This window comes from Lithobates pipiens, unplaced genomic scaffold, assembly GCF_037356315.1.
Source record: "Lithobates pipiens isolate NorthernLeopardFrog02 unplaced genomic scaffold, aLitPip1_a1.2 Scaffold_10, whole genome shotgun sequence".
NCBI classification, from domain to species: domain Eukaryota; kingdom Metazoa; phylum Chordata; class Amphibia; order Anura; family Ranidae; genus Lithobates; species Lithobates pipiens.
In genome coordinates, this window is record NW_027507686.1 from 213,773,864 (window position 1) to 213,793,952 (window position 20,089).

Below are 20,089 nucleotides of genomic sequence, written 5' to 3' on the forward strand. Positions count from 1 at the left end.
ATTTTTGGGGGGGCACAAACAAACTGAAAAATTCTGAACGCCCCCCCCCCATCAATTGCAGCCTCACTGTGCCCATCAAACGCAGAGACTGTGCCCTTCAAACGCAGCCACTGTGCCCATCAAACGCAGCCATTGTCCCCATCAAACGCAGCCATTGTGCCCATCAAATTCAGCAACTTGTGCCCCTCAAATGCAGCAACTTGTGCCCCTCAAATGCAGCCACTTGTGCCATTCAAATGTAGCAACTTGTGCCAGTCAAATGCAGCCACTTGTGCCCAGTATATGCAGCCACTTGTGCCAATCAAATGCAGCCACTTGTGCCCCATTATATCCAGCCACTTCTGCCCAGTATATGCAGCCACTTCTGCCCATCAAATGCAGCCATCACTTCATTAACCCCCCCCCCCCCCCACTCCCCGCGGCTGGTCCAGAGGCACTCACTGCTCCTCTCCTGGAGTGACAGGGTTCTCCTCCTCAGCGGCTCTCTTCCTCGGCGGCTCAGCGGCTGCGGGTCCTGTGTCCCCTCAGCTCGTCTTCAGGCTTCCTCCGCCGTGTGTCCTCTTCTGCCAAAGTGTTAGCATCCAATAGGATCTCCTAATGCTTTGGCCAATCAGGAGACAGGTCTCACTGACCTGCCTGTTGATTGGCAAAGTGTGAAAATAGTGAAAATTCATTCGCTATGCCACACAACAGGGTGGCTCTGCTCTGCGCCCCAAGCCCACTCTATTTTGAAGCCTATTAGAGCCTCTGGCTCTAATCACGTGCTTCAAAATACAAATCCCCTGCCTATCCCTGCCATAGTAATTCATGTGTACGGCGTCCTGAAAAGGTCTGGTCGCATGAATAGGGAGGGCGGCGGAGGTGTTAGTGGGGGCGGCGCCTGGGCACATGGGCTGCCATTTCTTCTTTTGGCTATTTGAATAGCATTTAGGCAGGTGCAGTCTGTACTCCCCACTGTAGGTGGCGCTTGAGCAAAACGACAATACAGAAGGGAAAGAACTCTAGGGGACTTAATTGTCTGATTGGATGCTGGCCCCCCTCGTGACCTCTGCAGCCATCTTGGGTGAGGCCAGAGCTTATTTAAGCCTCTGGCCCCCTGATTTTGCGCATATTGACAAAGTGGCTGGTGTAGGGACAGGTTACCCGTCTGGCAGGGAGAGTGCATAGCACTATGTCTACCTCTGTGGAGCAGCTTCCCTTGTGGGGTAGAAGTGCAGCCTAGTTCAGTCTAACCCAGTAGGGAAGCTGCTCCACAGCGGTAGACATACCTCTGCGGGCATCATCCCAGTATAACCCCCAAAAGCCCTGGAATATCTGCATACACTCGGCGGGAAGGGGTTAACCAGTTAAGCGCTAAACCTTTTTCTGACATTTGTTGGTTTCAAGTTAAAATCATTTTTTTTTTTTTTTGTTAGAAAATTACTTAGATACCCCAAACATTATATATATTTTTTTAGTAGAGACCCTAGAGAATAAAATGGTGGTTGCAATATATTATGTCATATTGTAGTTGCGCAGCAGTCGTTCAAATGCAATTTTTGGGGAAAAATGTTTTAATGAATAAAAAAAACAAAACGAACCAGTAAAGTTAACCCAATTTTTTTTTTTGTATAATGTGAAAGATTTTACACCGCGAGAATCGTGATCTTTTTATTCTAAGCAAAAATAATAGTGATTCTCATTTTGACCAGAATCGTGCAGCTCTATCTGGCAGGTTGTGCTGTACAAGACCTTTGCAACTGCAGAGCATTGTTCTAAAAAACCAAAAGTTCATTGCCCCTTAGTTCTCGGCCCATGAAAGGGTAAAGATCATTTGAAAGACTCTGTACACTTTGGAAGCGCCAGTGATAATGTGATGTATAGGAGAGCCTACTTGAGGGACACAATTGTTATTAATTACCTATGGGACAGATTTGTTCTACTTACTAGAAGTCTCGGTTTGAAACATTCAGCCTGGGTTTTCCCTTTAAACCAAAAAATCAATGTCACCTCTGCTCTGGCTCCGCACAGTAATCAGTACAGCGTGACCTAATCGGGTTATGTAATCATATCGCTGGCACAAAATATGATGTGGATTCGGGAGAACATTTTCAGATCAATGGACAAACTCCACAAATAGATAATCTGTCAGTTTGGTGCTTTTTTTTTTCACCCAGTAAGTATAAACCTGTAGCCTATCAGCCAGGGCCATCTTTAATATTGACTGGGCCTGGGGCAAACATTTTCATGGGCCCCCTCTTCCATGCAGTTTTGCTCTCTGCATGCTTTGAGACATACAATAAAAAGCAGCTAGACTCAAAATCAGTTTACAGAATCATAGCTCATAGTTCACAGCACATGACTTATGCTTGTTGAGTGGTTGCTAGAGATTACTGTATATCAATACTGCTCACTGATTGATTGCTGGAGGTTACTGAACATCTATACCACTCACTAATTGGTTGTTAGAGGTTACTGCACATTATTACTGCTCATTAATTGGTTGCAAGAGGTTAGTGCATAGCATTACTGCTCACTGATTGGTTGCTAAAGGTTACAGCACATCATCTCCTCACTGCCTGCCTGCATATTCACATGCACCAAAATTCATGGTGCTGTGGCACCATGTTATTTTGAAGAATCCACCACCAATTCGCTTACTCAACACAAAACATGATGTCTTAATGACCACAATTGTAGGCAGGACTTTCAAGCATGCTCTTTTACTTCCCCAGTAGGCAACATTCAGCAGAAGTGATGGTGGATGTGACCCCAGGGGGACATGATATACATATAGGGTTGCCACCTGCCCAGGATTTACCCAGACAGTCCGGATTTTGAATCATGTGTCCAGGTTTCAGGCGGACTGAAACCCGGACACATTATTCAGACTGGGCTGTGGCTCCCCAAGTAACCAAGATAGTCACACACAAATCTGTTGCTGTGTGGGAGTTGGGGGCAGCTGTCTGGGGCCAGGTTTGGCAACACTGGGGGGCAGGGCGATGGTGTCAGCAACAGCGATTTGGCCACACAAACTGTTCACTGTGGCACACCACATTACTACTGTCCTTGGGGCACCCAAAGGTGTCCCAGGCCACTAAAGTGTTCGGTTTTGGCTTGCAGAAAAAGTGGCAACCCTATATACATATAAATACCGCCTCTATTTAAATATCAATGCCCCGGTCAATGACTATTTACATATTAATGCCGCCACTATTTACATATCAATGCAGGTTATTTACATGTAAACACAGGGTCTGCAGGTGAGTCATCTGTACATGGCAATAGGGCAGAGCTGGGCAGCAGCAGCAGAAGTTTATGCTGAGATATCGGGACACAGCACGGGACTAAAACTTCAAGGGATAAGGTAATTTAAACTGGGATAGTTGGAAAGTATTAGGCAGCTGCTTTGGGTCCCACTACAATGATGGGGCCCTGGGCAGCTACCTCTTTTGCCCTGCCTTAAAAACGATCCCGATATCACCTATAGTGTATTTTCCAGCTGTTCCTAATTTACAAAGATTATCCTTTTTTCGAAAAAAGAAAAATTTGAAATTTGGATTTCCTAAGAATGTCCATGATCCTCATTTTTGCTGAAAGGTCTTCTGGGCCAGTTCATAAATTGCATTCATATTTAGTAAGGTACTTGCGATCTTTTCAGAGTTATGGTGACTATCACGTCTACTGAGTAAGTGATGGACCATTCAGTTTTTTTGTTTCAGTAGAAACTTGTATAATGTGCTATCATGATATGGAGAGTTGGTTCTCATTTTCCAACCCCTCATTATAGAAATTAATAGGCCAGGGTGGATTTGATTTAAATCACGATTTAAATCACTAGTATAAAGACTTGATTTAAATCATAATTTTAAAGAGCAACTGTCATCTCTGTCCCACAACGGCTCCTCTTCTGACCCGCTGTTGGTGACACAATGAGGTGAGGGACGTGGCGGCAGCAGGTGAGTGGATGCCCGCTAACAGGCACTGCCATGATGGATCTGAAATGACAGGTGCTCTTTAAATGTAAGGATGTATTCTTGCTGGTATTTAGAATCTTTAATATTTGCAAACAAAATGAAGGTTTCCTATTTAGAATAATAAGCTGTCAGGTTAATAAAACAGCGATATCAGAACCGAGTCAGTCATACAGTTTGTAGTGTACATAGATTTGCAAACCAATGGAAAAAAAAAAGGAATATTCCTGAACTTTGGTTTATCTCATGGTTACTGTGAATTTGTGTGAATGCATCAATGCAGTGCATTTTATCTCAGCTTGCAGAGCTTGGATTCATTGAATGAGTTTACCAAAAATGTATATATTGCAGAATATACAGCCTCATGCTACACAACTAAGCTCCTAATCATGCTGAATAAACTAAGGCTATGTTTCCACTATTGCGTCCCCAAAGTCGTGCAAATTTTTACAGAAACTTGAAGCAATGCCTTTGTATTCTTGAGGTCTATGGACCTCAAGTCGCATCAAAGTGGGAACAAAGTAGTGCAGGGACTACTTTGAAGTCGCTGCGTCTTGAAGTCGCACAGATATGAACGGTACTCATTGGAAATCATGGGGTATGACTTGTCATGTGACTTTTCAGTCCAAAATCGCATGAAAAGCCGCACTAGTGGAAACCTAGTATAAATGATGAATGTATCTTAAATAAAAAACTATCTTTAGATCGATTTTTATTCCAAAAGCATTTTATTAAAATAAATTTGATAAAAAAAAAAAAAAAAATTGTTTTAAATTAAAAAAAAATCTGATATAAAAAAAAGGTATCATTGATCTATATCCACTTTGGAATAGGCTGATGATAGTTGGTATCATGCTGCCAAGCTGTTCCAATGGTTGCAGTTCTGAATGGGTGACCAGAATCAAGCATGATGCAATTAAATTCAGACTTCATATGCTGCATGCATCAGGCCTTCATCGTCCTAAGTGACATACTTGTTCCAGGTCAGTAGCTTAAAGTGACATTAAAAGAGAAATACTGTATGGCCAATGCTTTTTTGGCTGTTCTTTTCTTCTGAGTCACATAAGTAGACTTACTTTTGTCCTTCTGTGACCCAGAAACAGCTGATAGTGATGTTATTGTAATAGCTATTGCCCACTAACAGCTGAAATGTAAGAAGCACTGCATGCGCACTCCTCCTTCTACTCACTTACTCTCTCCTACTAGCATGCACCTTGTCTGCTAAGGTGCATTCAGCACACCTGATATAATGCTGTTCTTCCCTCTCCCAGTCTTCTACAGCAAAGGGGATTACATAAGGCTTATAACAAATCACATACAGGTACTCATACTAGCTGCATTTTATAATACATACTGTTAATTAATACATAACGACATTCAATGTCAGTGTCCCCTGGCGCACACAGTGACTCCATCCTCTGATTCCTACGTTACTGCTGAGTCCTGCAGTGGCCTAGGTGGTTGGAGGAGGAAACCATAGTGGGCAGCAGTGGCGTTGATAGGGGGTGGCTTTTGGGGCTATAGCCCCGAATCTGGTGCCCATAGCCCCGAGTCACTGCAGGGGTCCCCAAGGGGAGGGGAGGCTCTTTGGGGACCCTGATATAAGTAGGGGGGCTCTCTGGGGACCCTGATGCAAGGAGGAGGCTCCCTGGGGACCCCAATGTAAGGGGGACTTTCTGGGGACCCTGATGTAAGGGGGGCTCTTTCTGGGGACCCTGATGTACCAGTGGGCTCTCTGGGGACCCTGATGTAAGGGGGGGCTCTCTGGGGACCCTAGTGTAAGGGGGGGCTTTCTGGGGACCCTGATGTAAGGGGGGGCTCTCTGGAGATCCTGATGTACATGGGGGCTCTCTGGGGATATACACACACACACACACACACACATATATTACTGTATATATACATGTGTATGCCCACCCACGCGTATAACTTTCTTTACTATGCTGCTATGGGCTCTAGCCCCAGATCTTTTGTAGACCTAGCAATGCCACTGGTGGGCAGTGGGGGACACAGGCATCTGACTCTCCCGAAGTATCCAATGCTGGAGAGTCTTACAAAGTAAATGGAGGGAAAATAGGAGAAACGGGACTCCAGAAGTGTGAATATAACTCTTCTTCTATTGCAGGGGACTAAGAAAAAGAACCAAAACTTAAATGTATTTTTTCCTGCTTTATTTGTTAGGGAACCTACAGCAGCTATCATGGCATCTGATGCCAGTCACATGCTTGAGGCGGCCTTAGAGCAAATGGATGACATCATAGCAGGTAGGATTTTTATGGAGTTTTATTATTAAAATAAAATGTGCTAATGACATACTGGGGATTTCTTACACATTGGGGGTTATTTACTAAAGGAAAATCCACTTTGCACTGCAAGTGCACTTGGAAGTAAAGTCACTGTAGATCCGAGGGGGACAGGCAAGGAAAATAAAAAACAGCATTTCAGCTTGCACATGATTGGATGATAAAATCAGCAGAGCTTCCACTCGTTTCAAATCTACCCTTAGATGTACAGCGACTGCACTTCCAAGTGTACTTTCAGTGCAAAGTGGATTTGCCTTTCGTAAATAACCCTCATTGCTTGTTCCTTATTGCTCCTTCTCCATTGTGAGTTGGCTGCCTCATTGAATACAGTGCACTTGCTATGTGGCTGATATGATATCTCATAAGTTGTTAAAAGAGACAGTAAAGCCTGGTTGGTACACACAGTAAGTATCTTTTACCGTATCTTTTAAAATGACCAGCTCATGAGGAGGTCTCTGTACTAATTTTTCGATGTTCGTACAGCGATCTCCCCATTGTGCTATTGTGTTGGTGGCCAGTGGAAAGGATGCCAACCTTACAGACAGCTAAAAAGATAATTGATGTCATGCGAAGTGGCATTGGACCTTGCAAGACCATTAAATTAGAAATCATTTAGCCACTGCTCAAAGAACGCTAATGCCCTGCGATCGGATCACGTTGTCGGAAAATCTGATCGTGTGTGGGCTCCATCCGACTTTTTCCGTCGGAATTTCCGACACACAAAGTTCGACAACAAAATCCGATCATTTAAATTCCGATCGTGTGTAGACAATTCTGACGCACAAATTGCCACACATGCTCAGAATAAATTACGAGATGAAAGCTCTTGGCTACTGCCCTCTTTATAGTCCCGTCGTACGTCTTGTACGTCAACGCGTTCAGAACAATCGGATTTTCCAACAACTTTGTGCGACCGTGTGTATGCAAGACAAGTTTGGGCCAAAATCCGTCGGATTTTTTCATCGGAATGTCCGACCGTGTGTACAGGGCATTAGGTTTCCCCCAGATCCCTGGTAGAGGATGGCTGCTCTAGAGATAACCCCCTTAGAGCATGAACACAAAAACATTCAGTGTATTAGTGCTACAGTACACCCTGTGCCCATATTATAATTTCCATTGCCATCCAAAGATTCTTGAGAGGGTGGGATAAATGCTTTCATCCATTGGAAACGCTTGATACAGCATACAAAGGTTCATTTGTAAATTCCTTTTTGAGCTGACGCCAATCTCTACTTTCTCTGGGAAGAAAAGAAACCAACTTATCGATGTGCATGCATCACAATACCACATCAACCAAATCAGGAAGGACACCGGTGTGCTATGGTGCAATCAACAGCATGCAACTTTTTCACCCCTCAAGGACCTTAAAGGGGTTGTAAACAAACATATCATACTTACCTCCACTGTGCAGTTCATTTGCAGGAGTGGCCCTGCTCCGTGTCTTCTGGGGTCCCCCAACCATGCTTGCGGCTCCTTCCCACATCGGTTAACCTCCTGGAAGCGCTCTCCCGGGGAGGGGTAACTGTGTGGGTCAGAACGCATCATTGGATTTGATTGACAGCAGCGAGAGCCAATGGCTGCGCTGCTATCAATCTATCCAATCAAGAGCCGTGAACCCCGGCCAGAGAGGTAGAGCGCATCTCCGGTGGGGGAACAAACGGGCTCAGGTGAGTATAACGGGGGGACAGAAGTTTTTACAACCCCTTTAAGCTGGCTATACGTGGTTAAAAATTTGTTAAAAAATGTTAGTTTTAGAAATGTTTGTTCTAATGGTTAAAGAGGAAATTCACCTTTTTCAGAAAAAATATAAAGGACAACTGAAATCCTACACTCTCCCTACCACTCTGTACTTACCTTCATGGTTGATGAGTTGTCAGTGCCCACCAAGCCAGTGTAGTAGTCTAGGGATTTGAACTCCACCTCTTCTTTCCTTCTTTCCCTTCTTTCTATAGGGCTTCTGGGACAGTTTTGAGAAATTCAAATTAGTTTAACGCAATCTCATGCTGGCATTGACCAATTGGAATCACTGTGATTTTCCCTGCCCTACAGAAAGAAGGGGAAGTAGAGCAGAGATTTCAAATTCTCGGGCCACTATATCGGCTAAATGGGTACTAACAGCTCAATAACCATGGAGGTAAGTACAGTAGGGACCAGAGGGATGGAAAGTGTGCGTAATGTTGATACTGATCATCAGTGCAGCCCCATCAGTGCAAATCAGTGCAGCTTATCAGTGCAACCTCATCAGCGCCCATCATTGTTCATCAGTGTCCATCAGTGCAGCCTCATCAGTGCCCATCAGTGCAGCATATCAGTGCTCACTAGTGCAGCCTCATCATTGCTCATCAGTGCAGCATATCGGTGCCCACCAGTGCAGCCTCATCATTGCTCATCAGTGCAGCCTAGAGGCGATTCAGTTCGCATTGTGCGCTATATAAGTATTTCATTCATTCATTCATTCATCATTGCTCATCAATGCAGCATATCAGTGCCCACCAGTGCAGCCTCATTAGTGCAGCCTCATCAGTGCCCATTAGTGCAGCCTCATCAGTGCCCATGAGTTTTTTGAAAAGGTAAATTAACCCATTATGGGGTACAAATTTTAGAGACAAGAAAAATCAAGGGTGAAGGATGGCAATTTTTTCTAATTTGTTATCTGAATGAATAAAATAGCCCACTATCAAATTAACTCTGCGTCACAGGAGTACTTTACTAAATGTACTCCTGTGACCCCAAAAGAAAAGAATAGATAAAAAAAAGTTTTGGTCATCCCCTTTAAATAAACTTTGGTTTGCACAATTCTTTCATTGATTTCATAAGTGAAGAAGAAACCTGTATAAAGTGGTTGTAAACCCTTACAGACCACGTTTACCTACATGCCTAGATTAAGGCTTACCTGTAGATGCAAGAAATATCTCCTAAACCTACATGGTTTAGGAGACATTTGCAAAAGACAGGCAACACTGTCTACGGCACATGCACCATAGACAGCGGCGTGCAGGCGCACTGAGCACGCCACTGTTAACGCCGATCATACTGTTAGTGGTGGCTCCCGCACGCATGCGTCATCACGGCTCCAGCCAATCACAGCGCTGGCTCCTGTGTCAGGTAAGTGACACATAATGGACTACTATGCGATGCATAGTAGCTCATTATGCTTTACCTTTGCAGGGAAACAAAGAGGAAGTAAAACCCACCAGAGTTTATTTCCTCTTTAACCTACCTGGCGGTATGATTATTTCAGATTTTAGGTGCTGAAAGTAGTACCATTATTTTGCATGGAAATTTGGCGTTTTATATTGTAGGCCTGTAATTCTTAGAAATAATTCACTTAAAGAGGAAGTAAACCATGATGAGTTTACTTCCTCTTTCATTCCCTGCAAAGGCAAAGCATAATGTACTACTATGCATCGCCGACACGCGCGGCATCTTCGTCGTTGACGGTGCCGTGCTGAGTGCGCCTGCACGCCGCTGTCTACGGCGCATGCGCCGTAGACAGCTGTCGCTGTATTTTAGTAAATATCTCCTAAACCGTGTAGGTTTAGGAGATATTTCTTGGACCTACAGGTAAGCCTTAATCTAGGCTTACCTGTAGGTCAAAGTGTGTTGTAAGGGTTTACAACCACTTTAAATCCATCCAAACAAGAGTCTAATAGACATCCCGGGTATGATAAAATTTGAAATATGAAATCATATAATATAATATATATAACTATAAATAATTATAACAAATAATGATATAATAAAAATAATAATAAAAATGATTCAATAATGTAATCAAATCAAAAACACTGAAATATGCTGAGTTGCAGAATTGTCACTGTCATTACTTTTAGTGTTTGATGAAGAATTTCCCCACAAATTACTATCGCTCAATTCTGCGAGTGATTCTAATTTATTATTGCTGTTTTCTAGCTGGTCTATAATCACTTTTGGTGTAAACTGACATTTTTTGGTTGCTATGGACAATCTCCAGTTTCCTGGCATAAAGAACAGTATTTATAATATAAAACTGCATGCAGAACACTGGACACACCACTAGGGACAAAGGGGATGTGTGATTATTTGATACAGTACTGTAATCTGTAAGATTACAGTATACTGTATCTATACTGTGTTTTTTACTTTTTGAATTTGGCAGGGAACAGAGCTCTGCACTGTCACAGATCGAGCGAGACACGGCAGCTCGCAGACGGGAGACATTGATGGATCCAGGGGACAAGGTAAGTAACCCCCTACATGGATCCAGCGGTGCGATCCCTAGTCTGGCTTGGGAATACCGCTTATGGTAATTAAATCTTACCCCGAGCCAGACTCGGGAATACCACCAGGGAGGTTAATACATCATGGGAACCATTCAAGTAGATCAGTGGTCATCAACCCTGTCCTCAGGGCCCACTAACAGGCCAGGTTTGCAAGGTAACTGAAATACATCAAAAGTGATATCATTTGCTGCTCAGTGATTGAGTATTTTAGTCTGCATCTCCCCAAGGTAGTACATAAAACCTGGCCTGTTAGTGGGCCCTGAGGACAGGGTTGATGACCACTGAAGTAGATGATCTCATAACATTTGGTTGACTCAATGACATCATCCAATAGTCTGAACTATTTTTCTGAATTTCCTGAGAACGTTTGAACGAAGGTCTATCCACACATGTCCAGCTTTAACCCCCCTGGCAGTATTCCCGAGTCTGGCTCGGGGTGGAGATTTTGTACCAAAAGTGGTAACCCCGAGCCAGACTCGGAACCGCATCGCTGAATGCAGGGAGAGGTTACTTACCTTCTCCCCTGGATCCAGAGATGTCCGTCCGTCCCCCCCCCCCCCCGCTGTACGAGCGAGCCGTCCTCCGCTCGATCTGTCACCGAGCCGATCTGCGTTCCCTGTGAGTGTTGCGACGCATGGGGACAGAGAACGGCGCCAAATTCAAAAAGTGAAACACACACATTACATACAGTATAATGTAATCTTACAGATTACATTGCTGTATGTAATTATTTCACATCCCCTTTGTCCCTAGTGGTCTGCCCAGTGTCCTGCATGCAGTTTTATAATATAAAAACTGTTCTTTATGCCTGGAAACTGGAGATTGTCCATAGCAACCAAAACTGTCCCTTTACATCAAAAATGGTTTTAGACCAGCTAGAAAACAACGATAATAAATTAGAATCACTCACAGAATTGAGCGATAGCAATTTGTGGGGGGATCCGTCATCAAATACTGAAAAGTAATGACAGTGACAATTCTGCAACTGAGCAAATTTCTGTGTTTTTGATTTGATTACATTATTGAATAATTTTTTATTATTGTTATATTATTATTTAGTATAATTATTTATAGTTATTTATTATATTATAATTTATGATTTCATTTTTCAAACTTTATCATACCCGGGATGTCTACTAGACTCTGGTTTGGACAGATTTAAGAGAGCTATTCCTAAGAATTACAGGCCTACAATATAAAACGCCAAATTTCTATGCAAAATAATTGTACCTCTTTCAGCACCTAAAATCTGAAATAATCATACCGCCAGGGAGGTTAAGCTGCTCAGTCATGAAATGTTACCCAAACCACCCACAAATGTCCGAATAATGATAAATATATTTTTTTTATTGCTTGATGGATAAATATTGCTCCTCCATATTTTGACACACTGACCTTTCTTATGGGAAAAATCAGTTGTCCATAATGTATTTTCCTGGGCCAGTTCTAATATTTCCCTGAGATAAGCCTGGGTGTCTGTTCATTGTACGAACATGAGTGTTATGCCAAAATGTTTGTACGTGTTTATGGAAAGATCTTTCTCACGTTTGTTGGCATCTATAGCACTACTCTATATTAGCTTAAAAAAAAAAACCTTGGTGTACTTTAGTCGGCTTTGGACCTTACTGTGGAATTTTACAGGAAGGATTGCCGTGTCCGCCTTGGGTTAATTAATCATGACTGGAAGCTCGTTAAGTGGCTCTATGTTTACCACTCATTAACAAAAAATTCCCAAATCAGCAGGGTCCGATCTGTTCTGGGAAAAAGTAAAAAGTATTAAAAATTAACCAGAGCACATTCGTTTTAGCCACATAACCTTCACTTGACCTGCTTGAACTCGTTTCTAAATCAGCATTGACAATGGTAGCACAAACAAGACCTAGATTAGAACTCAGTACAGTTCTCTTCTATCTTAACCTCATCTCCAGTATCATCTCTCATTGACAAAAGAGGATGTGCGAAGTGGAAATCCCCTGATTGTCTGTGATATCTCAATGTATTAAAGAGGGACTGAAGTCTTTTCTGCGTATGTTTTTACAGGTATCCAGGTTTTCTAGGCTTAATACAGACATTTTTGGTTCAAAAAGTTTTTTATTAACATAGAAAACAAAGAGTGCATAGGAAACAGCATTTTGTCTTGTACACAATGAAGAAAAAATAATATCAAAATGTACTCTAGACCATGTCAGGTTACAATAAAGTTGACAAATTAGCAGTATGAACTGTGTCTGTCTGAAACCTAATTTACATTAAGCCTAGACACTAGAGCATATAGGCAGATATATGTAGCATACATAAAGGCTAGGACATTATCATATAGAAAAGTGCAGGATAACCAGTTCTGTGTATGCATAAAGTTGCAGAACATTCAAACCGTAACTAGTGTTATCCAAAATCACCTCTAGGGTGAACGACTATTACGATTGGGTACATTAAGAGGGTGGATATTAAAGTACAAGGCAAGAAAAGTAGAAGGAGAAAAAGAGGAAAGGAGGGAAAGACAAGAGAGGAGATGGTAAGAAGGAGAGGGAAAGAAAGGAAAGGGAATAGAGGAGGGATGGGGGAAGAAGAAAGTAGAAAGGCAAGAGCTTTGGTCGGCCGGCTCCCACTAAACAACTATAGGCCAGCTGTTAACCGCTGACCAAAGAATATATGTTACTATGGATCCAATAGATGGTGATCGAAGTGTAGGGGTAGGTAATGTTCAATCCATGGATGCCAGATTTTAGAGTGTCGGGGATAGTGTCTTGAACAGTTGCTTCGATTTTGCTGTGTATCATTGCCTGCGTAACCCTGTTCTTGGCTTCAGTCAAGCGCAGGGTGGGAGTTTTCCAGGCTTTAGCTATTGTTTGTTTGGCTGCCGTGGTGACCTGCAGAGCAAGACGCATCTGCGCCTTGGTGTACAAATTTGGATAAAAATTGAGGAGGGCCAGAGCCGGGTCAGGATCTAATGTTTTATTGATCAGAGTGGATAAAATCAGAAAGATCTCAGCCCAGAAGCGTTGAACCACTGGGCAGGTCCACCAAATGTGCAAGTGCGTACCCCTCTCGTTACAGCCACGGAAACAGTTTGGGGAGTAAGAGGGTAAAAATTTTGCTATTCTATCTGGCACTAAGTACCAACGCATGAGAACTTTGTAGCTCGCTTCCAGGGCCACAATATTCTGCGAGGAAAGTTTAGTATGTAGCCAAATATCAGACCAGTCGTGTCCATCCAAGTTCAGATTCAGGTCCCTGGACCAACACTGCGCATACGTCGTAAGTGTCGAAGGCTGGGAAGTAAGATGTGCATATAACTGTGATATGGTACCCGGGGCGTGCGGATCAGAGTTGCATATTTTTTCAAATATTGTGTACGTATTTCTTCCCCTGGTCAAGCCTATAGTCTGTCACACAAAGTGTGAAATTTGGAGATAGCGGAAATATTCACTGTTAGGTAATTGTTTTTGGGCTTGCAGGGAAGAGAACGGTTTGATTGTACCACTAGCCACCAGGTCACATATGCGAGTTAATACAGACATTTTTGAGCATTTTTGCTTGAGAACATCAAATTTTAATTATTTTTAGCCAATGGTTAGCTAGTTAATACTGGGGAAAAAATGGATGATACACACAGGAAATTGGAGTGCAACTTTGGTAGGGTGTGATTTAGATGTGATTTGTTGTCCCTCTGCAAAGTAGGACCCACTGTTGCACCACTGTTGCATATTAAACATTTAGGTATGACTTTTATTCAACTTTTGAAGGTTAACATTGTAGTGCATGAACTACTTTGAAGTCGTTGCAACGTTACGTCGCACATATATAAATGGTTATCATTGGGAAACATGGGCAACGGCTTGTCCAAAGTCTTAAAGTGGTCGTAAACCCTCTAGATGCATTCTGTGCATTGAGGTGAAAAACCTCCTGTAATGCTCCAGCCCCCCCCCGAGCCCTCACTTTACTCACCTGTACCCCCTCTATCTTGTGCCAGGGATGAGTACACCAGCAAAAGCCGGTGTCTCGGTTCCTGATTGGATGGATTGATAACAGTGCAGCCATTGGCTCCTGCTCCTGTCAATCAAATCCAATGACACAGGAGTCGGGGGGCGTGTCCTGCTTTCTGTGTCAATAGACGCAGCAGCAGGACTTGGATGCACGCCAGCACGGGTGTCCCGAAAGAGAGCTCTTCTCCAACGGGGCACTCAAGAAGAGGAGGAGCGCCGCAGAGGGACCCCAGAAGAGGAGCGCAGCCATTGGCTCGTGCTGCTGTCAATCACATCCAATGACGTGGCGCACTGGAGGGCGGGGCAGAGTGATATAGAGAGCGGCTACGGCCCGCAAGCACTCCACACTATATATATTTATTATTTATACTGTATACATATTTATTTTTATGGATCTGAAAGTAGGTGCATTGTTACGCTGCACATACATAAACGTCTGTGCTAATGTTTACATGCATACAGTGGAAAAGAGACACCTACTTCCTAGCAAAATCCCAATCTAAATAAATGGGCTTTGGAGGACCTTTCATAGAGGCAGAATGTGGGAGAAGGGATTGATGCAGGACGGCATCTGTGTACCGCATCACGTGTATATATATATATATATATATATATATATAAGAAGGCCAGTATGGTGGCCTGAAATTATGGGAGGAGCCCGGAAGGGTATTTAACCAGCCCGTTCGGCTGTGCTCCTTGTCGGTTCCTGTGCGCGATAGTTACTACGTCACAGATCTAGGGCCGACTATCCGATAGAGTGAGTGAGTGCAGTGTTCGTGAGTTCCGTGCTCGTTAGAAGTCCTGTCTTTGTCCTCGTGTCACAGTCTGTTTTTTGTCGTCGTGAGCGTTCGTGTGTTTGTGTCGCAATACTCGAAACTTGCCGGTGTCGTACAACACATCTGGTCCGGCTGTCGCAGGTAGGGCTTCGGCTCCCATTTCTCATTTCATTATATTTTTATGTCACTAAACTGTGATACGTTGAACTCACGAACCACTCACTGAAATGTCACCATCGTGTTTTCCGATGTCATCTCACGCATTCGTTACCTCTAAACACTTGTGCTCCTTACTTCTTGAAAGAAGTCGTGGACACCACATCGAGCATTTCATTTCACAAACATTTCGCTAGACCGACCAAATCACTGGTCTCTACTACAACGTCCGAATCGTTCGGGTCATTTCGCAAATTCCCAATCAGACGTTCTAAATTCTAAATTAACCAGATCATTTCAATCATTTCATTTCAATCATTTTGATCATTTCAAACATGTCAATTACTTCAAATCATTTCGATCATTTCAAATCATTTTTCATTTCATGAAAAGTCGTGGTCACTCGTTCATGACCCCACATCAAGCATTTCACTTTTCTAACCTTCCGCATACCGACCAAATTACTGGTCTCTACGTCCGAATCGAAAATTCCCAAACAGACGTTCTAAATCCTAACCGAACCGGAGAATTTCAATCATTTCAATCATTTCGATCATTTCAAACATTTCGATCATTTCAATCATTTCGATCGTTTCAGTCAGTTCGATCATTTTAATCATTTCGATCATTTCAATCATTTCGATCATTTCAAACATTTCGATCATTTCAAATCATTTCGATCATTTCAATCATTTCGATCATTTCAAATCATTTCATTTCATTTAATTTCGGTCACGAATCGCGCTCCGATTCGAATCTAGTCGCATCTCCGATGCACCGATTCGTTCCGGTGTGCCCCAGTTGTCGGCCTCATTTCAATATATGCTCCGGAGACGGAATCGTTCGCAGGTCAGGCTCGATTTTGATTCTTGTCTTCGTCATGGCATATCATTTCTGGTCACTTATCACGCCCCGTTACGAATCCTGTCGCATTATACCGATGCACTGATTCGCCTCGGTACACCCAGTTGTTTGGCCTCATTTCTATACATGCTCCAGAGACGGATTCTTTACCGAATCGGTGGGCCAGTCGTTGATTCCGGTCTCTGTCATGGTGTGTCACTTATTACGCTCCGGTTCGAATCCTGTCACAGATACATGCACCGATTCGTTCCGGCGTGCCCAGCTGCTTCGCCTCATTTCAGTACATGCTCCAGAGACGGGGTTCACCGTTGATTCTTGAGCGCAGCCATTTGATCCCCGTCTTTGTCATGGGCATCATTTCGTTTCACCTATCACGCTCCGACACAAATAAATCACGCCTGTGCACTAATTCGTCTCGGCGTGCCCCAGGACAGGCCTCATTTCAGTACATGCTCCAGAGAACAGGGTCACCGTCGTTTCTTGAGCGCAGCCATTGACCCCTGTCTTTGTCATGGGTATCATTTCGTTTCATCTATCACGCTCCGACATGAATAGTCACGCTTATGCTCTAATTCATCTCGGCGTGTCCCAGGACTGGCCTCATTTCAGTACATGCTCCAGAGTCCGTTTCGTGCTCAGTCGCAAAATTACGGCATGGCGATTCGGGCCTCTGTCATGGCGGATTCACTCATTTCACTCATTTCACTGTCACCTCCTGCACCTCGGTTCAAACCCAGTTGTTTTACAAAATCGGGTTCTAGCCAAGGGGCCGTGCTCACTTGGCCTCATTTCACTAAATTGCCTCATTTCAGTACATGCTCCAGAGTCCGGCTCGCTGTCAGTTGCGCCGGCGACACGACCTAGCTGCGCCTCTGTCATGGCAGGTTCTCATCAAAGGGAACAATTCGTTTGTGTTTGTTCGTCTCATTTCATTTCATTTCATTTTTCATCTCAAAAAAAAAAAAAAAGGGGGGGGAAAATGATGAGGAGGAAAATAAAAATAAAAAGGGGAATCGATGAATAGGGAATAGGGAACAACACACCTTGTCACCTCACGCAAGTCACTATTTAGCCATTTTTGTTTAAACAGGACAGAACTCTCAGCAATTTTACTTTCATGTTCTTAGGTCAGTCGAGTCACAGTAGGTCCACCCTGCACCAGTTTGGACGGTGCCTTCTTAGGAAAATATATACGAGAGTACGGGGAGGAGGCGCACGAAAGCAGGAATGCCCCTCCTCTCTATTAGGTATGTATCCCATCAGAGATCACCAACGAGTGTTGTAATTAATGTCACCCCATATAGGTTCCGCTCAGAAGGAAAGACAACCCTAAACACAAGCTGATCCGACTAGGCCTGGACTATTCCAGCATGTCTCTAGCCGGCAGTGAGGACCTCACAGCCCCGTTGTCCCCATCCCCAGCTTCAGAGGATGGCAGCCTGCGGTCCCTCAGGGCTTGGACCATTCCCAGGCTGACAGCGGAGTTGAGGCGAAGAGGCATTCCCTTCCCTGCGACTGCCCGGAAGGCCGAGCTCTTCAAACTCCTCTTCCCACCTCCAGCCGTGACGGACCCCAGTGTTCAGCAGGCCTCCCTGGAGTCCATCGCCTCTTCCATTACACAACTGCATGCGTTAGTGTCTTCCCTGGCTACCTCAGTCTCCGAGGTCCAGAATAGGGTAGCACTCCTGGAAACTCCACTGCCCGGCTCTTCTCCTGAACCAACGGCACAGGCAGTGGCTGTTCCTCCCACAGGTACCTCAGGAGGCGGGACCGTGGTTTACCCTTCCCATCTGGTTCCGGCCAATGTCAGGAAGGACATCCTGGAGGGCAAGGACGTCAATCTTGCCTCCCTGCTCATCTCCGTGCACGATCTCGCGGAGAACAAAGCGTACACATGGGGCGATGTCTCGGTGGTCCTCAAGGCCAAAGACCCCAGGCTGGACAGGAAACTCTCTGTAATCGAATTTACTTTGGCCTTTGGCATGCTGAGGGACGTCCTCTGCTCTGCCTCCCCCAACAGGAGGGAGGAGCTGGACCGGTACCTCCACTTAGTGGTGGATCTGGGCTACAAATACGGTGGCTTCGGATTTTATGACTATCATCGCTCCTTTTCTGCCAGAGCAGCCGCCAGATTTCGACAGTTTCAGATGCCAACTGACTGGAGCGTTGTAGACACAGAATTGTTCTGCCGCCATTTTGCGGGCTTACGTTCTCCCCTCTGTGCTATTTGTCAGTCAGCCACCCACACCGCCACTTGGTGTGCCATCTCTACGGCAGCTCACCCCTCAGAGAACCCTTCAACCTCGGGTGCTGCTCAGGGTCAACAGGCCCCCGCACGCCTACCGCAGGTAGACAGGTTTGGGCGTCCGGTCAAAACCGTAGGTGGCGCGGCGATCTGTAATAACTATAATTACGGGTCATGTAACTTCAGCCAATGCAGGCTGCTCCACATCTGTACCCTGTGTCAAAGGGCTCACCCCAGGCTTATATGTGAGGTGAAACAATTCAAGAAAAAATGACTAAGCCGGGTCAACGTCTCCTGGCTTAGTTTCTACCTGGCAGTTTACCCCACTCCAATGCTGTCCATCTATCTGATGCAAGGCTTCACCCAAGGTTTTCATACAGGTCTCATATCTCTCCCCCATGTGACGCACGAGTGCCGGAATCTACGATCTGCAACCTTGGACGAACCAGCCATAGACCAGCTCCTGCAAGCCGAGCTAGATCGGGACTTTATGATAGGCCCTTTCACCCAGCCCCCCTTCAACACCTGGAGAGTCAGCCCTATCGGGCTTGTTAAGGGAAAGTTTTCAAATAAACTAAGATTGGTTTATGACTTGTCAGCGCCTTATTCCTCTTCTATTCCCAGTCTCAACTCCCTCATCCCCTCCGAGGAGTTTTCACTTAAATACGCCTCAGTGGACAGGGCCATCCACGCCATACTAAAGACGGGTACAGGCACCTGGCTCTCTAAAGCCGACATCGCGGATGCGTTTAAGCTTCTCCCCATTCACCCGTCCCTTTGGTGCTGGCACGGCATTAAGTGGAGGGACCGCTATTACTTTGCAACCAAACTGACCTTCGGGTCCAAGAGCAGTCCCTGGCTCTTTGATACTTTTGCCCAGGCACTTGAGTGGGTTCTACTACACGTAGCCCGATGTCGGGAGGTCATACATTACCTCGATGACTTCCTGTTGATCGAGCCACCCACTTCTCTGCCTGGGGACTTGGACAGGTTGAGGGTAGTTTTTGGCAATCTGAATATCCCTATTGCAGAGCATAAGGTCGATGGTCCAGCGCAGGCCATTACTTTTCTCGGGGTTAATTTAGATACCAATACCATGCAGGCCAGCCTCCCCACGGACAAGCTATCTCGCATCAGGACCGTCCTGAGGGACTTCACCCATTCCCGGTCATGCACCAAGAAGCAGTTGCAGTCGCTCCTCGGCATGTTAAACTTCGCCATGCGCATTATTCCCCAGGGTCGCTCCTTCGTTTCCCGCCTACTAGCACTACTGTCCCACACCCAGGATCCGGAGCAGGTCCTTAGCCTTGATACCGCCGCCATGGCGGATCTCTTCATGTGGGAAGAGTTTCTGTCATCTTGGAATGGCGTATCCCTGTTTATTCCATCGGTGTGCTCTCTCTCGCCCCAGGTGGTGACCGACGCTGCCGCCTCCACGGGCTTCTCGGCAATTTTTGGCCACCTATGGCTCACAGCTCCCTGGCCTCCCCAAATTTTGGCCATACCAGGCTTTTCCGAGACATCCTCACTGTTTGAGATATACC

General features: G+C 44.9%; 1 protein-coding gene across 11 annotated transcripts in view; it reads left to right on the forward strand.

Annotated features, from left to right (window-relative positions):
• The window catches only part of PPFIBP2 (PPFIB scaffold protein 2), a 358,545-nt gene that overhangs the window by 97,154 nt on the left and 241,302 nt on the right, over positions 1-20,089 (forward strand). For all 11 annotated transcript variants that reach the window (XM_077460920.1, XM_077460921.1, XM_077460924.1 and 8 more), the window contains exon 3: positions 6,135-6,217. In XM_077460920.1, the coding sequence (XP_077317046.1) occupies positions 6,154-6,217 (64 nt within the window). In that variant the 5' untranslated portion in view covers positions 6,135-6,153. The remainder of the gene's footprint in view (positions 1-6,134; positions 6,218-20,089) is intronic.